The sequence below is a fragment of the Balaenoptera acutorostrata genome, chromosome 11, assembly GCF_949987535.1.
Source record: "Balaenoptera acutorostrata chromosome 11, mBalAcu1.1, whole genome shotgun sequence".
Classification (NCBI taxonomy): domain Eukaryota; kingdom Metazoa; phylum Chordata; class Mammalia; order Artiodactyla; family Balaenopteridae; genus Balaenoptera; species Balaenoptera acutorostrata.
In genome coordinates, this window is record NC_080074.1 from 86,371,742 (window position 1) to 86,390,087 (window position 18,346).

At 39.4% G+C, this 18,346-nt stretch overlaps 1 protein-coding gene across 6 annotated transcripts in view; it reads left to right on the forward strand.

Annotated features, from left to right (window-relative positions):
• Positions 1-18,346, forward strand: part of BCAT1 (branched chain amino acid transaminase 1) — a 111,154-nt gene that overhangs the window by 58,731 nt on the left and 34,077 nt on the right. For 5 of the 6 annotated variants that reach the window (XM_057556666.1, XM_007194846.2, XM_057556667.1 and 2 more), the window contains 3 exons: positions 2,579-2,689; positions 4,844-4,963; positions 17,210-17,373. In XM_057556666.1, the coding sequence (XP_057412649.1) occupies positions 2,579-2,689; positions 4,844-4,963; positions 17,210-17,373 (395 nt within the window). The remainder of the gene's footprint in view (positions 1-2,578; positions 2,690-4,843; positions 4,964-17,209; positions 17,374-18,346) is intronic. The other variant, XM_057556665.1, reaches the window with a different exon arrangement.

Sequence of the window (18,346 nt, forward strand, 5' to 3'; positions counted from 1 at the left end):
TTACTTTTAGATTCAGTTTATCATGTCAGTCAACTTTTGTCATTCAGTTTGTTACAAGAAAAATAAATGCCCTGACATGATTTTCATTTGGATTGCATTAAATATATAAATCAATTTGGAGAGAGTCTTTATAATATTGAATCTTTCAATCTATGAGTGGTGGATTGCTTTCTACATTTAGTTATGTCTTTAATGACTTGGTAAAGTTTTATAGTTTCCTTATGGGTCTTTCACTTATGTTAGATTTTCCCCACTTAAGTATTCCTTTTAATTCTACCATAAATAGTGTTTTTATTTTCTAACTGCTGCTGTTACATGGGAATATAATTTTGTATCTGGTTACCTTGCCTAAACAGATAATTTCAAAAGATTATATCAGTTTTTGTGGATTTTCTACGTTTTAATCTTGTCTGTGTTGCATGATCTATGACAGTTTTATTTTTTCTTCTCCTAACTTTATGCTTTTTATTTTATTATTATTGGTAGTACAATATTAAATTAAAGTAGTTGCAGCAGGCAATGTGTGATGTTCTCAATCTGAAAGGAAAGCTTTAAATTTTACCATTTTAATAGATAAACAACAAGGGCCTACTATATAGCACAGGGAACTATATTCAATATCTTGTAATAATCTATAATGGAAAAGAATCTGAGAAAGAATATATAATGTGTATATATATATATATATATATATATATATATATATGTATATATATAAAACTGAATCACTTTGCTGTACACTTGAAACTAACACAACATTGTAAATCAACTGTAGTTCAATTAAAAAAAATTTTACCATTTTGAGTATAACATTTGCTACAAGTTTATTTCTCACATAAGGAAGATTCCTTTTTTTCTTAGTTACCCAGGAAACTTTTTGAAAAATCATAAACGAATGTTCAATTTTATCAGATTCATTTATTACAATGAGATGATCATATAGTTTTTTCCACATAAACTCTTAATATAATGAATCTCATTACTGTATTTTCTAATGTTAAACCCAACTTCTATTACTGGGATAAATCCAGCTTAGTTAGGCTGTGTTATCCTTTGTGTATTTTGCATCTGTATTTTTCAAGTGAGATTATCATACAATCTTTGCATAAATTTGAACCTATATCAAATGTGTATAATTTTTAAACCGGGAAGTAAATTGAACTCTACGAAGTTACCTTCTTTATCTCCAGTAAAGCTTCTTGCCTGAAAGTCTATTTTGTTTTATATTTAGCAATATAGCCTCACCAGCTTTATTTTAAAAAATATTTGTATGATATATTGCTCTCTGTGCTTTTTTGTGTTTCAGATGTTATCAGCTGAGTTAATCTGACAACCATATCTTTTAACTAAAGCTTTAGTCCTATTACATTTAAAAAATTACCCATGTATTTGCACTTCAACAAAACATCTCATTTTTTGCTTTTTAATTGTGCTCCAGGATTTATATTTCTTTTCTCATGTAAGCTTTAAGGCTGTAAGCATCTAAAGGCCCTCCTTTTCATTCTCATTCAGTTTAACATATTTTCTAATTTCCATCATTTTTCTTCTTTGATTCACACTTAATATTAAGTAATGGGTTTCTTCTTCTCCAAAATGTGGATATCTTGGGGTTATATTTTTGGTTTTGATACTAGCTTATCTTAAGGTCAGAAAACATGTGAAAAGAACATGCCTTCTATAGGTGATGTGTGCAGGGCTCTGTGTGTCCATTAGGTTAGTTTGTTGTTCTTGTTCAAATTGTCCATATCTTTACCATGTTTTAGCCTATTTGTTCTATCAATTCCTTAGAGAACCTGTGGTAAAAATTTCCCTTTTTTTCTTTAAATTTTAATTTTATTGGAGTATAGTTGATTTACAGTGTTGTGTTAGTTTCAGATGTACAACCAAGTGATTCAGTTACACATATACATGCATTCATCCTGTTTTAGATTCTTTTCTTATATAGGTTTATCGTAGAAAAAAAAATTCCCTTTAAAATGATTGATGTTCCTCTTTTCTCTGTATTTGTCAATATGCACTAAATTCAAAGTCTTTTCACGTCCCTGCCCATGTTTGTCTGCGGCGGCTCCCTGAGAAGGTGGCATGGCCCTAACATAGTATAGTCTTGAGCTGCTTGGTTTCTGTGATTTGGGAGACTGAACCAGCTCTGGTCACATCTAGATTATCCACTCTCCAGAGTTCCTACGAGCCAGAAAAATGAAAAGATACATGGGTGTTTGGGGGTGGATTGGGGGCAGGGTCCTGCGGGGCCTCTGATTCCATTTCTGTTTTCTAGGCAGTCGGTCAGTCCATGTTGTGTGGAGATGTTTTCTTCCAGCCCCCACTGATGTGTTATTTAACCATCTGGCTCCTGTTAAGCAAAGGATAGCTCTGAATTCCCACCAGATCTTGGTAATAAAGGGACTTCTTATTATCCCAGTGACTATAACAAATCTGTCTGGCTTTTCTAGATTGAGGGTCTGTGTCAGTAGCTTTACATGGTAAAGGAGATGAGGGCCCATAGAAAAGTCAGTCTTTTGAACACAGGGGTTGTTTTCATTTAGTTACCTTGTAACATTTATTTCTCTTTTATCTTCAGTTATTTGAAGGATTGAAGGCATTTCGGGGAGTAGATAATAAAATTCGTCTGTTTCGGCCAAACCTCAACATGGATAGAATGTACCGGTCTGCTATGAGGGCAACTTTGCCGGTATGTATATTTAGGAGTTTCTCTTGTTGTAATGGGTCACTGAATTCCACCAAAGAAACCATTTCTGAATACTTAGATCAGTATTTGGTATAAACCATATGAGCACTGAATTTCTTTCTGATCTGTTTTTTAATCAGTGAGTTAAAAATACAAGGAAATAACCATTTGGCAACTCCACAGTCTGTTTCTTTATGAGTGTCTGTGGGCATTTAATGTGTATGTGGGAGATAATGGGATAAGGAAGAAAAATATGCCTCAAACTGAAATAATAAAATTTAAAGACCATATGAAATTATGATATGAAAATACGGTGCACTGCACAGATATATGTGGGATATTTTGCCTAACTACTTAAGACACTAGCACGTATGCAGTGATTTAAGTAGTTGTTTTGATAATTTACCCCAAGTTTTATTTTTAAAAAAAGGATATATAAAACGGTTTCTCATGGCCACTGGGTCCTGGCTATGACATTGTTTTTTATGGAGCAGAATTCATTCTAAGGTGGGTTGGATTTAGACCCTAAGGTTCATGTCTAGGTAGGAGGTGATTTAGATTACTTTCATTCCCTGAGACTTGACCAGGCTGTCTTTCTGAACTGAAAGAAGTCTTTTCCCCCTTTGACATATTTTGTTTGTCCCTAACCTTCAGCTCTGCATTGAAGAAGCCCAGGTGATAACTCCTTTTTAGCCAGGCTCTTCCTTCTCCTTCCTTTTATAACACATGCTTCACCGACCTTCTTCATAGGCCATAATATAGTAGCAGAAGGGAAACTCAGGTAATTTCTTTGGACTCCGTCCTAGTTCCACTTTTTACCCATTACAAACAAATCATTGGGAAATCCTTTAAAATGAGGACAGAAGGAAAGGGAAGTAACATTTATTGGACATCAACTGCCACAAACTGTGTTATGTGGTTTTACATTCCTTGCCATTTTAATCATAACAGTAAGCTATCGTCAAGAAGGTATGTATTGTAAATTTTAGCAGCACCTTTGTACAGAGAAGAAAACTCAAGCCCACAGAGGTTCAATGACTTGCCTAAGATGACACAGAATAATGGGACAGGGCAAGAGCTTCACTAGGGATGTAAGTTTTTAAATCCCTAGTGAAGTTCTTTCCAATAAATCTTAACATCTAGACAGCAATATCAGAGACCCCGTGCTTGATACAGGGAGATGGCATGTCCTATATGATTGGCAATCCCGATTTCTATAACATGACCACAATGTGATTGCTGTTGTAAGTTAGTATTTAAATAGCCAAATCCTGATGTCATGAGCTCTATTCATGTGTGTTTCTGACTCATTTCTACCTTGGATAACCCATAGCATCTCTGAAAGTATGTTTCTTTGCCCTGCCAAATGAATAGAAACTACTTATTTTACAAACTGTCACCCATCTAGTATATAAAAACCTTTTTCACCTTAGAAGTAAACTACTCTTTGCTTTTGCCCATTTTCCTGTTGGATCATCTGTCTCTTTCTACTGATTTTCAGGTTATCTTAACGTTTTCCTGTTACGATCCTTTGTTGGTTATGTTACAAATAACTTCACCCAGTGTGTCACTTATGTCGTTTGAAGAACAGAAGTTCTTAAGTTTTAAATAGTCAAATTTTGTCCATTCTTTTCCTTTATGATTTATGCTTTGTATCTTTTATTTAAGAATTCTACTTTAAGGTGACGGATATTTTGTATTTTTTTAATAAAAGTCTTAATGTTTTCTTACATTTAAGTGTATAATCCAACTACAGTTGGCATTTGGGGTATGGTAAGAGGTAGGGAACCACTTTTTTATCTTCCTCATGTGGATAATCTCTCATTCCATCATAATTTGGGGGGGGGAAGTCACAGGAAAAAAATTCTTGTTTGGGTTTATTATTATTACTTTAAAATATTTATTTATTTACTTTTTATTTTTATTTTTTAATTAAAAAAAATTTTTTTTGGCTGCACTGCACGGCCTTGTGGGATCTTAGTTCCCCAACCAGCATTGAACGTGGGCCACTGCAGTGAAAACACCGAGTCCTAACCACTGAACCACCAGGGAATTCCCTATTATTACTTTTTTATAGTCAAAGCTTTCATGAGGATCATTTCTTACTGCTACAATGGAAGAACATTGCATTATTCATTATGTTTTTCATTCCTTCAGGCATTTGACAAGGAAGAGCTTTTAGAGTGTATTCAGCAGCTTGTGAAATTGGATCAAGAATGGGTCCCCTACTCAACATCTGCAAGTCTGTATATTCGTCCTACATTCATTGGAACTGAGGTACAGACTGACTTCCTGTTTTGGGGTACTTTGGTGGGGGAGTTGTCATTGTTTATGCTTGAAACTTCTAGAATGTAGTTTGAAATAAACCCCCCCCCAGTAGCATCATTAATGCTCCTTTCCCTTGATTATTAAGACTATAAACATTTTCTTTAAAGGGCCAGATAGTCAGTATTTTAAGCTTTGTGAACCATATGGCTTCTGTCACTAATCAGCTCTGTCACTGTGGTACAAACACAGCCACAGACACCAACATAAATAAGTAAAGAAATGAGCGAGGCTGCTTGCCTTCTCCTAATCAAGACTAACCATGATCTCCTCAGCTTAGTGGTGTAATGCCAGGTAAGTGCTCCTCCAAGGTAAGAGTGGTAATGGTTTTGAAATTTGGAGGAGAGAGAGCTGCTACTCTTTTATCTTCATTTTCCTCATGTCTTGGGATTACTTGGTAAGGAGAGGGAGTGGAGGGCCCTCTTCCCCCATAGAAAATGTTGGAAATAAATTTCACAGTGGATATTAGGGGAGGCACTTGAGAGCTAGGGGAACAGGTTTAAACAACATGGCTGTGAGATCTCCCAGTAGGTCACAGTCTATTGGTTGGTGCCCTTGCAAAGGAAGGACATGCCTGGAGTGGCCAAGGCCATCTGTGCGGATGAATATGTGATATAAAATATAAAGACCCTGTCCCTATCTCCTTCCTCTACTGGGTAGGGGTGGCCTTATGGAGAATGGGTGATATGAGAGATAACTGATGGGGGAAGTTGAATGTGGGTGGGGGGGTTGGGGGGGTGTGTGGCATATGGAGATCTTCAAGGATAGGGACAAGGAGACAGCTTTTGCTATAGTCTAACCATTCTTCTCTCTGCGAGGTAATTGTATGGTTACCAGATTTTCCACTAGGTCGTATGAATGCAAGCAGTAAGGCCAGAGGATAAGTACCTAAGTGGTCCTTTGGTATCCTTTTGATGCCTTTTGAAATACTATTAAGAGCCTGCATAATGAATTTCATGAATTGCAGTCTCCCTAATAAGCTTTAAAGAATTGGGACAATTTAAAAAGTCATCTTCTCCTTAAGTTTCTGACATTTTAATATTACTGAGTTTTTAAATATTATTATTTAACTTTAGACTAGGAAGAAGTAATTTTTTAATTTTGTTGAAACGTTTCTAATCTCAAAGCACTACCTTCTAGGTATCCTGAGGTTCTTTCCCACTCTGAGATCTGATTCTTCTATTCCTAGTTTGTTGAGAGTTTTTATCATGAATGGAGGTTGGATTTTGTTGTATGCTTTTTCTAAATGTCTTGACGTGATTATGTGGTTTTGTCCTTTATTCTATTATAATGTATTATATTAACTCATTTTTAGATGTTAAAACAACCTTGTATTCATTGGCTAAATCATACTTGCTCATGGTGAATAATTCACATTATGTCTTGCTGTATTCATTTTGCAAATATTCTGCTACGAATTTTTGTGTCAACGCTCATGAAAGGTATTGGTCTGTAGTTTTCTAACATACCTAGTTCTGTGATTTAGTCAATTCTTTAGAGTCCTGGAATTCTATAATCTAGAGTTAGACAAGCTTTTAAATCTGATTTTATAGTCTGGCTGGTTGTCCCAATAATCCTGTCTATTGGTAGTCCTCAAATTTTTGCATATAAATCTCCCAGGTGTTGTTTAAAATACACATATTTATCCCAATCCCCAGAAATTCTGGTCGAGTAGGTCTGGATGGTGATTCTGATGCCTGTCCAAATTTAAGAACCTCAGTGATAAAAATCCTGCCAAGCAGTCCTCTCCCACTGCACTCTATCAACTTACATGTTTGATCATGCTTTGGACCTAAGAATCAAGAATTTTTAAAAATCTGCTTTCCGAGAATTGAAAGCAATAACTGATACCATTTGATGAGTCAACATTATTTATATTTGGTTGGTATGTTTATATCAACTAGAATCTTCTAATTCATGGTATAGGCAGAAAAAACAATAACCTGTAATTCAGAAATGAGCACAATACAAATAGCATTCAGTGAAGTATATGGATTTTAAACATTTGTGCACCACATGAATGTTTATACAGTCTAGTCTGGTAATTATCACTTGTTGCCTTTTCATGGTGGCTACGTTTGATATGTGAGCTACTGGCTGGAGGATTGGAGCCAGTGGGTTCTAGGTCACTGGGATTCTTTCATCAGGGATGACTAACTTTTGCTTGCCTTTTTACGTTACTCGATTTTCTGATGGCTCTGTCATGTCTCTGCCTTCATAGAAGAATTGCAGGCTCACCTCTGTATCAGTTATCTGATGCTTTGGTCTTGTGTGCTGCTAGCTAACATCTACTTTTTTAAAAATTAATTAATTAATTAATTTTGGGCTGCGTTGGGTCTTCGTTGCTGCGCGCAGGCTTTTTCTAGTTCAGGCGAGCAGGGGCTACTCTTCGTTGCAGTGCGTGCCTTCTCACTGCAGCGGCTTCTCTCGTTGCGGAACATGAGCTCTAGGCGCACGGGCTTCAGTAGTTGTGGTGCGCGGGCTCAGTAGTTGTGGGTCGCGGGCTCTAGAGCACAGACTCAGTAGTTGTGGCGCACAGGATTAGTTGCTCCGCGGCATGTGAGATCTTCCTGGACCAGGGCTCGAACCTGTGTCCCCTGAATTGGCAGGCGGATTCTTCACCACTGCGCCACCAGGGAAGTCCAACATCCACGTTTTTCTTTCATGGTATTTTCATCATTATCTTAACTGATTAAGTGGGTCTTTTATCCAAGAGGTATTTTGATTTCTTTGAATGAACGAATATATGTTGGGGAAATTTTTTAAGTGATGTGACCACTTACTTGCTCACATGTGCCCGGTCTCTAGTCCCTGGTATGGCACTCACTTGTGTATAGAGAATATTCAGTATTCTTCAATAGACATATTTGTACTGGGCTCCAGCTTCGTCCCAAATAATCTAAATCCATGGAGCCAGGATCAGACACTGCATTTAAACAAACTCTCCAGAGATTTTTAAACTACTTACAAGAGAATCACCATCCCAAGTCTTGTGAAAGAATTAATACGTCTAGCAGTCTTTAATGCTTTAGTTACTCCAGGGATTGCAAACTTGCACCAAGGTGGAAATATTTTGATCTTTGAGAGCTGCCCTTCAGCCTATGGGCAGGGTGTTGTTTTCACTTTCATGAGCTGTGATATGACAGTCTGATGTTAATTACCGCTTCTCACACTCAGATTTTGTAGCTGCCATATAATTTGAGAGTAGCTCTGACACCAACTTATGAATTTCATTACATTTGCAAAGGTGCTCTGCCTCTCTACATGTTTTATAATCAATGGATTCTTCATTATTTTTATTATTTTACATAGGTAATACCTATGTACCAATGTTTTTGTGCAGTTCTTCATGTCTTCCAGCCTTCTCTGATAATAATTGGATCCATTACTAAAATCCTTTTAGATTTAGGATTGTAATAAACAGAAGAGTATTTATTGGAACATGTATTAATAGCTAATTAATTAGCTAATTAAATAGCCAGTGAATAGAGATTGCCAATAAAAAGATACCAGGTAGAAATTTGAAAAACAAAAAAAATTTCTCTAAAGTTTACATTATTAAGCAAAATACTAAACAGGATTACATAAACCTCTTGTAAAACATTTAAATTAGAGGATAAAATCATTCGTGATCCCAAACAATTTCTCATATTAAAAAAGAATTTCAGCATCATTTTAATGAATATCTTCTGAAATATTTATTTACAGGTAGTTAAAAACTTAAAGAGGAACTAAAAGCTGTAGTGTTTCAAACTGCTGCTGATTATTAATTGGAAATTAGATAAAATCTGAAATCATAATGTTTAAATAAAAAACATTTACATAAACGGTTTCTAAACTTTCACTTTACCAGCTAAGAAGCTAAACTTATATGCTTATCAGGTTCAATACTGAATACCTGAGAAAGCTCCATCTAAAGAAGCTGGCTTGTGCTCGTTTTAACATCTATTTTATCCAACTTCACCCTGTTTGGTAACTCCGGGAAGGTATAGCTACACGTGCGCAGATGGGCTTTTATTTCCTCAGCAATCCTGATAAGTGTACACAGGTGCTTTGACCATGGTCCATAGCAAAATATGCACAACCACAAACCGAGATTCCCTCTGATTGTTGCTCCAAGCCTCCCACTTTTCCAATTTATCTCAGCATCACCTCACCTACTCTCTCCACTGGGGAGGTGGTGCTAAATAATATCAGGGCTGAGAATAAGTGTCGTAAGGAGGGTCGAGTCTGATAGTAGGGACAACCCTCTGGGCTGCAGGGGTCAGCCTGCCCAGCCCCTCTGACCAGGTCCCAGGCTCTCTACCACACACACATCTGCAAGCTACCAGCGGATTTGACTTTTTCAGCTGCACTCCAAGACAAGACTGACCTTGGATCTAACACATCCTTCTACTTTGGAGTGCCCCAAATATATTTCTGGAGTTGAGCTCAACTAGAGAAGCTGTCTGCTTCAGGTTAATACCACCTCCAGTGCACAGAATACAATTTGGACAATGCAGAATAACATTTAAAATCATTTCACATCAAGTTTCCCCATCCACAGCTTCATTGTAAAACTTTCAGTATGATGTTTTCATGAGAGCTCGAATTTTATTTTATTTTATTTTATTTTATTTATTTATTTATTTATTTTTGGCTGTGTTGGGTCTTCGTTTCTGTACAAGGGCTTTCTCCAGCTGTGGCAAGCGGGGGCCACTCTTCATCGCGGTGCGCGGGCCTCTCACTATCGCGGCCTCTCTCGCTGCGGAGCACAGGCTCCAGACGTGCAGGCTCAGTAGTTGTGGCTCACGGGCCCAGTCGCTCCACGGCATGTGAGATCCTCCCAGACCAGGGCTCGAACCCGTGTCCCCCGCATTGGCAGTCAGACTCTCACCACTGCGCCACCAGGGAAGCCCAAGAGAGCTCGAATTTTAAAATCCTGCTGCCAAATGGTCCACTCTGATTTTTGGTTCACTCCACAGGGAGCTTAAGGACATGTAAATATCATAGACATGTCTTTCTTTTCCTTTTATCACCTTGTAAAATCTTTATATTACATATATAATTTTACCTATAATCATAACAATTTCCATGAAAGGAATTGTCTATTCACAGCCTTTGTTTATTTATGCTTATACACCTTTTCATCTTTTCCCTTTATGATTAGGCTCTATAAATGAAAGAATCTGAACAGATTTGAAAACTAGTTATTACAGCAGCAATTTGTAACCGTTAACTTGGGTTTTGTCCACACTTTTAATGTATTCTTTTGCAGTCCTATTTGAGAGTTTATATGTATCTCATTACACTATTTATAAACAGTTAAAAATCTTACTTGCATAACTATTAACATGTTTTATACTAACAGCCCCCTTTTTAGTATCTTCAAACCTCAATTATCTGTTTTTAGAGATACAGCTTGTCTCTATTGATTTTAGTCTTTGATGATCAGCTTGCTATTATCAGGCCTCTCTTAACAATGGACATCCTCTTGAGGCTTTTCTTGCCCATTTCAACATTATTACAGGGGAAAATTGTTTTTATTCTCTTTGTTTTTATTTTTTTGGAGTGTTGGTGCACATGGTTAATAATGATACCCCTCAGGGCTTCCCTGGTGGCGCAGTGGTTAAGAATCCACCTGCCAATGCAGGGGACACGGGTTCGATCCCTGGTCTAGGAAGATCCCACATGCCTCGGAGCCACTAAGCCCATGCGCCACAACCACTGAGCCTGTGCTCTAGAGCCCATGAGCCACGACTACTGAAGCCCACACGCCTAGAGCCCATGCTCCGCAACAAGAGAAGCCACTGCAATGAGAAGCCCGCTCACCGCAATGAAGAGTAGCCCCCCGCACGCAGCAACAAAGACCCAATGCAGCCAAAAATAAATAAATAAAATAAATAAATTTATTAAAAAATAAAATAATGATACCCCTCAGTTCATAGCACTTACCATCACGGGGTAGAAGGGGGGCCCTCTCTTTGTTTTTTAATTCCCTTTTATCTTCCCTACTCTCAACTCCTCTTCCGCCATTGGAAATCATTCTTATGTATTGAATGGATATTCTTTTGGTTTATATGGGTTTTAAGTATCTCTTATTACCTTGGATGCCTGTAATTTTAATTTATATAAATGATTTTGTCTTACACATCTCATGGTGTCTCTTAACGTTTTCCCTCTGTGCTGTGTTTCTCATTTCTATCCAGGTTACTATGTGTAGATCCAGTCCATCCCTTCTCACTGCTGCAGAGTTCCCCACGCTGGGCACTAACCACACCTTGTCCTAGTTCCTTTACTGGGATTCCATTTCCCTGCTTCCTTATATGATACTGCAATGAGCAGTTTGAAAATATGCAACCTAGGGAATTGCTGAAAGAGTTACTGTTTCCCTGAAAGATGCCGTAGGCCAATCCCAAGAAAGTCCTGCTGCCTTTCAGGGAGGTCCTGGTTCTCTCTGATGAAACACAGTGGTCCAGTCTGTCATCACCCCCATCACCTGGCATTGTGAAGTTCTCCTAAGTGCCAGGCACTATGCTTGGTGCTATCCCTGCACTGACTGACAGCAGCCCTGTGGGTAGGTGCCGCTGGCATCACTTTAGAGATGAGGAAACTGAGGCCCACAGAGGTGAAGTCAGAACCCCTGTGTTCTTGCCTCTGTGCTGTAGCATCTCTTTTGCACTGGTTACTGTGCTGTTCTAGGGATGCCACCTCCCTGCCTTCACGGAACTCAGTGTCTCATGGAGCTTGTGGGAGTGTCAGGCCCACGGAATGAATGTGTTGATAGATGTAGGTCAGTGTGGTGAAGAAATGGGGCCTGGTTGAATAAGAGTGCTTGTTGTGGTAACTCGGACGGGAGCTAATAAGTGCTCTCCTGTCTTGTTTCTGTTTTTGTTTTTGTTTTTTATGGTAATTTAGTTCGACAAGGATGTCAATACAATTCATTGGGGGCAAGTATAATCTTTTTTTTTTTTAATTTTATTTATTTATTTTTGGCTGCGTTGGGTCTTCCTTGCTGCGTGCGTGCTTTCTCTAGTTGCGGCGAGTGGGGGCTGCTCTTCGTTGCGGTGCGCGGGCTTTGCATTGCGCTTCTCTTGTGGAGCAGGGGCTCTAGGCACGCGGGCTTCCGTAGTTGTGGCTTGCGGGCTCAAGAGCACAGGCTCAGTAGTTGTGGCGCATGGGTTTTGTTGCTCCATGGCATGTGGCATCTTCCCGGACTAGGGCTCGAACCTGTGTCCCCTGCACTGGCAGGTGGATTCTTAACCACTGCGCCACCAGGGAAGTCCAGAGAGGGGATGTCTTAGTCGGCTTGGGCTGCCATGACAGAATACAAAGATTAGGTGTCTTAAACACCAGAATTTATTTCCTCACAGTTCTGGAGGCTGGAAGTCCAATATCAAAGTGCCAACAGGGTGGATTTCTGGTGAAGCCTCGCTTCGTGGCTTGTATATGTCCACTTTGTCACTGCGCCCCACAGGGTGTTTCCTCTGTGTGGGGGGAGGAAGGTGGGTGCGGGAGGGAGCAGGGTGCACTTACTCTAGGGTCTCCAGGCTGACAGGATTAGGGGCCCATCCTTTTGACTCATTTAACCTCAGTTACCTCCTTAAAAGCCTTATCTCCAAATGCATTCACAATGGGGGTCAGGGCTTCAATGTATACATTTTGAGTAGGAAATTGAGGAATCTGAAGGGTTCTGTATGGTTTGAGCATGGGTTGCCTAGAGTATGAGGGCTGTGGTGAAGGCTGAGGGTAGAAGGAAGGTCTGGTTTGAACTCTCTTCACGTTAGGAAATCCTGGGAATTTCACTGGTTTTTGTTTTTTTTGTTTTATCAAACTCATATCGAAAAAGAGCTCTGGACTAAGAGTAGAAGACGTAGAGCTTAATAACTGAAACTTTGGGTGAATCATTTGAGCCTCAGTTTCTTCAACTTAAAAATAGGAATTATAACCCTTAACTTCCTGGATTGTTGGATTTTCTGAGATAATGGCTGTGGAATGTCTCAGAAACCAAAAAGTACTGTGTAATTATTGAGGATCGTTAATTATTTTTTTAATCTTAAACCAAACCAACTAGTTTTTCCTACAAACACATTCACACTCAAGGCCCCACATGGACCTGTTAGTCTGATGTTCTTTATCATTTTCCCCTCTTAACTAATCTTCTTTCTTAAGAACTGGTAGAATTTTTTTTTTCTTTTAATTAGGCTATTCTTTGGATCAAAAAAAAAAAAAAGTGATTTGGATGCCCCAGAAAGTTCTGTTCTCTTTGAAAAATGTTCCCCTGTTATTTCTAATTATGTTTTTTCTTCTGTCTCTTACTTGCCTTGCCTGGCAGAATTGTTCTCTAGCCTCCTCATGGCTGCTGTGCTTCTCTGCCTTCCAGGCCAAAACACAAACTAGTAAATAGTACCTTTCTCAGCTCGCTGAGTGGCCGCTGCTGTCAGACCACCTCTGGAATCCTGCCTTTTTATAAAGTAATTTTCTGACTGACACAGACAGAAGGGGTAATTTCCACTATGAAATGTATCTTTATTTTGCATCACACCCAATTGTCCTGTTATTCTGTGAAAAATATACACATATTTAATACCCTTATGTATACATACATATATTTATTTGTCATTTGTGAGGTATAACTTACAAAGTAAAAAGAGTATTTTTTTGAACACATCAGAATTTCAACTTCATGTGGTCCCTTGAGACATTATAAACTTTTCATCTGAGATTTTATATACATCATTTTCCCTGGGGTTTCTTTTTGTTTGTTTTTAAATAAATATCTTTTTTTTTTTTTGGCTGTGTTGGGTCTTCGTTGCTGTGCGTGGGCTTTCTCTAGTTGTGGCAAGCAGGGGCTACTCTTCCTTGCTGTGTGTGGGCTTCTCATTGAGGTGGCTTCTCTTGTTGCGGAGCATGGGCCCTAGTTGCATGGGCTTCAGTAGTTGCAGCACACGGGCTCAGTAGCTCCATGGCATGTGGGATCTTCCTGGACCAGGGATTGAACCCGTGTCCCGTGTGTTGGCAGGCTGATTCTTAACCACTGCGCCACCAGGGAAGTCCTCCCTGGGGTTTCTTAAAAGCCCCTTTCAATTCCTTATTTACTGAAATAATCCAAGAAACTAGTAGAGAAGAATTTTTAAAAATCAATCAAAATAAGACATTGGAACTGGTCTACGTAACTTAACAGCTGTTATTATCTGTATTTTTATTTATGTGGCTTTTGTTTTATTTCATCAGAAGCCTGACCTTGTCATCATAGAATTTTGTTCATTGCCATTTGATTAATTTTTTAAAAAAATAAATTTATTTATTTATTTATTTTTGGCTGTGTCGGGTCTTTGTTGCTGCACACGGGCTTTCTCTAGTTGCGGCGAGCGGGGGCTACTCTTCATTGTGGTGCGCAGGCTTCTCTTTGCGGTGGCTTCTCTTGTTGCGGAGCTTGGGCTCTAGGTGCCTGGGCTTAAGTAGTTGTGGCTCGCGGGCTCTAGAGCACAGGCTCAGTAGTTGTGGTGCACGGGCTTAGTTGCTCCACGGCGTGTGGGATCTTCCTGGACCAGGGATTGAACCCGTCCCATGTGTTGGCAGGTGGATTCCTAACCACTGCGTCACCAGGGAAGTCCCGTTTGATTAATATTATACTATCATAAACTACTCTTAATTGTAGGAGTAGTGCAGAATTTAAATTGCTTTCCATGAAAGAAGGGAGAATTAAGAAAAAGGAACAAATAATGGTTCCTTGAGGGTAGAAGCAGACCTAATCACCAAGTTCCCTTCCTGATCCATAAAGTTACATTTTACTTATTCTTGCTCATGAAGCAGTGTGACCATTTTCAGTAAAGTCACAGTTCTTTTCATGAAAAGACATTTGACATAAATAATCATTTAAGGATGAAGGTGACTGAGCTATGATCAACACCAGTACTTGAAGTGCTTGTAAAACATGAGTTGATCTTGCTTAAATTTCAGAAAATAAAATGTTAGTACACATAAACACATTTTTTTCTCAGCATTGAAAAACTCTTGTCTATTATTTACCTGCTTGCTAAGAGTAAAAGTATTGCTTAAAGGTTTATCAAGATACTCTTTTCTAGAAATAGAATTAATGCATGTTATTCTGTTTTCCATCTGTGCTCTCTCTACTACCACCTAGTGGAATAAATGCAAGTTTACCTGTCAATTAAATGAGGGGAAGGAAATGGATAAGATGAAATTTATCTCTGAAAAATATTTCCATGATGATGAGTTACTGTTACTTTTTTAAAAATATTTATTTATTTATTTATTTGGCTGTGCTGGGTCTTAGTTGTGGTGTGTGGCATCTCTGTTGCGGCATGCGGGATCTAGTTCCCTGACCAGGGATCGAACCCGGGTCCCCTGCATTGGGAGCGTGGAGTCTTAACCACTGGACCACCAGGGAAGTCCCTGTTACTTTTTTTAATAGTGTGTAGGTTGCAAAAAATACGTGAGTGAGAAAAGTCCAGGCATTCGTGTGGTATCTAATAAAATGCTTATCAGCTTGTCCAGAAATAAGCTATTTTATTTAGAACATTAGAAGCTAGGTAAATTACTGAGATGTGTCCTGCATATTGTATTTCTAAACTATGTTGAGAAGCTTAATTCCTCATTACAGTGGTCAATAAAAAAATTTTTTTAAATATTAAGCTTCAAAGCATCCCTGATATGAAGTGTACTTACTTAACTGATAGGTAAATAAAAGTGCAGAGATAAGATAGTCAATTTTTATCAAAGTTGGGAAGAAAGGCAGATGTGTGTGTTATTCTGAGGATTTCTTTTCCAAATAACGAAACCAAAAAAGGCAAATGGAGTTTAAGGCTCCTCATTCTTCCCATGTAGGGGTGTCCTCTTTAGCCCCCATTAAAGAACAGACAAATGAGCAAAAAACCAAAACCTGTGGTCGCTTGCTGACTCATTTCTTTAACTCAGTTATCCGTCACCTATAATCCGTTTGCTCTGGGGCCAGCCAAGCCCTGCGTGGTCCTCACATTCACATGAGTGTGAATGGACTCAGCTTCCCATTTCCTACGCCTTTCCGATGGCATCAGTGTGCACATATACAATCACATTTTATTCTGCTCACGGATATTTTACCTACCTGATTCTTGATGATCTGGGCACAAGTAGTGGGTGAGGGGCCTTGAGCTAATAGGTAGCGGAGGAGGAGATTTAATTGAAATTCAGAAAAAAATATATCCCTAGGTCCACTTTCAGTCAGTTTCATCGAATATTACAAAAGCCACAAAATCAGGGGCACTGAGTCTCCTCTCATTATTTCCACGCCAGACTACTACCCCATCCAGGCAGACCAGGTTCCTTTTGAAGACTAGACACAAGTATTTTATATCCCAATACTTAATGTAATAGCCCTGACTTGTTTTCTTACTCGTGTGGTCTTGAATTGCACAGGATAGCCCAGTGGCCTTTTTTGCCTTTATAATACGTAGCCCTCAAAACTTTTCAGTCTCTCAGTTTTCCTCCTTAAAAAACAACTGGCAGTAATTACTTATAACTGCTTCTGTGCTGGAGGAATTTGTATGATTTCGCATCGTTGGCTTGTGATTTTCCAGTATTGGTGGGAAAGGCCATTTTCTATCTTTGTCATTCCTGACACAAATTCCTGAGTCCGTCATCCTCTTGTCTTTTTGGGGGGGATTTATCTTGTCTGGTGTCTTTGCTTCTACTGCAGCTACACTCTTGCTGTCTGCTGTCTCTCACTGTCAGCTGTGCTAGTGGCACATTCCCCCAAGCCCACTGCCTGCTGGAGGCACTGGCGTGAAGCAGTCAGCAGTCAGAAGCAGAAGAGCAAGTTAGAGAAGCAAATACTAGGTTTCACCCCCAAAGACTGAAATCATGTCTAGATTCTTCCCTTTTTCAGTTCCCAATCAATGCAACACTGAAAGGTGTTATATGGCTAGTTGTTAAAAATATAATCCTCTGAAAAAGGCTACTATTTAAAAAGTTGATAAATTTGCTTTTCCTTTAAAATCTTAACTCAGAAAGCAAAAAGCAAAATGGAATCGAAGTACCCCCATTCTCGGTGTTTTCTTCTTGAAAGAGAAGACCATCGGGCTTTGTGTGACTCAACTTTAGAAGTAACAGCTGTCCGTAGGCCCTTCTGGGAGATTGTTACAGATCTGTTCTAGGCTTTGAGACTGGTGTCTGCATTTTAAGTTAACAGTTGTGTGTACTTTTGCTTTATTGCAGCCTTCTCTGGGAGTCAAGAAGCCTACTAAAGCCCTGCTGTTTGTAATCTTGAGCCCAGTGGGACCTTATTTTTCAAGTGGAAGCTTTAATCCAGTGTCCCTGTGGGCCAATCCGAAGTACGTAAGAGCCTGGAAAGGTGGGACCGGGGACTGCAAGATGGGAGGGTAAGTCAGTCTGTGTTTCTGTCTAAAGGAAAGAGTCCCTCATGCCCATTTAGTTATTGCCATTTCACTTCAATACAAGTACATATATTAGTATTTACATTGTAATACTCATTTTTATTCTGTGTTTAGTTTTCAGTGTTTTGAATGTGCTAGTTGTTTAAAGGATAACCTCTGTGGCCCCCTCGTAAGGGAGAAACATTGACTGTTATATATAGGCAAGAGCTAAAGTAACTAAACCAGGAATAAAAGCAGTGCTTTGAATGAACTACCCCTGGATGCTGGTCCCTGGCCACAGGCTGAAAGTTGACATTCAAGAGCATCTGGTGCTGGGGCCCAAACTCCCAGTTGGCTCCAAGGAGTCCTGTCTGGGGACGATGCCTGCTTCACTGAAGTGCTGTCTTCATTGCCACAGATTGTAGACATACCTGCTGCCAACTGGCTGAGGGATAGCCCTGCTTTGGCTTGGTCAGGCCAGTCACATAGGCCATATGTAGCTGGCTGGAAATAAAAGAGCATTTGCAAGTGTTAGACAAATTCAGGGGTGGACTTGGCCGTGAATCGGGCATGCCCTGATGGGTGAACAAGAATTGCTGGATTAACCAGCATGGCTCTTCCTTTGTGTGTATCACACACCCAGGGCAGCAGCAGGCCCGCAAGGTGACTCAGTGACCGTCTTCTGGGCCCTGTTACAAAATGTAGATTCATGGAGCCCTGGCAGAATTGAAGGATGTGCTGCTGGGATGCCAGAGAGACATTGACAGCTGGCTTTGACCCCTCCATAGACTTTATTTCCTTCTTTTCTACCAAAAAAATAAGCATGTTGACAAAATTCTGTGTCCTGTCATCCCTGTTGGTATTCCCTCATAACTGCATTCCCTCAAGGGGTTAGAGAAACCCTGTTGGGGCCCATTAAACTAGAGAAGTCACTTTTTTCCTTCTGCGCTAGAGCACGGCTTCCTGACTATGTCCTAGG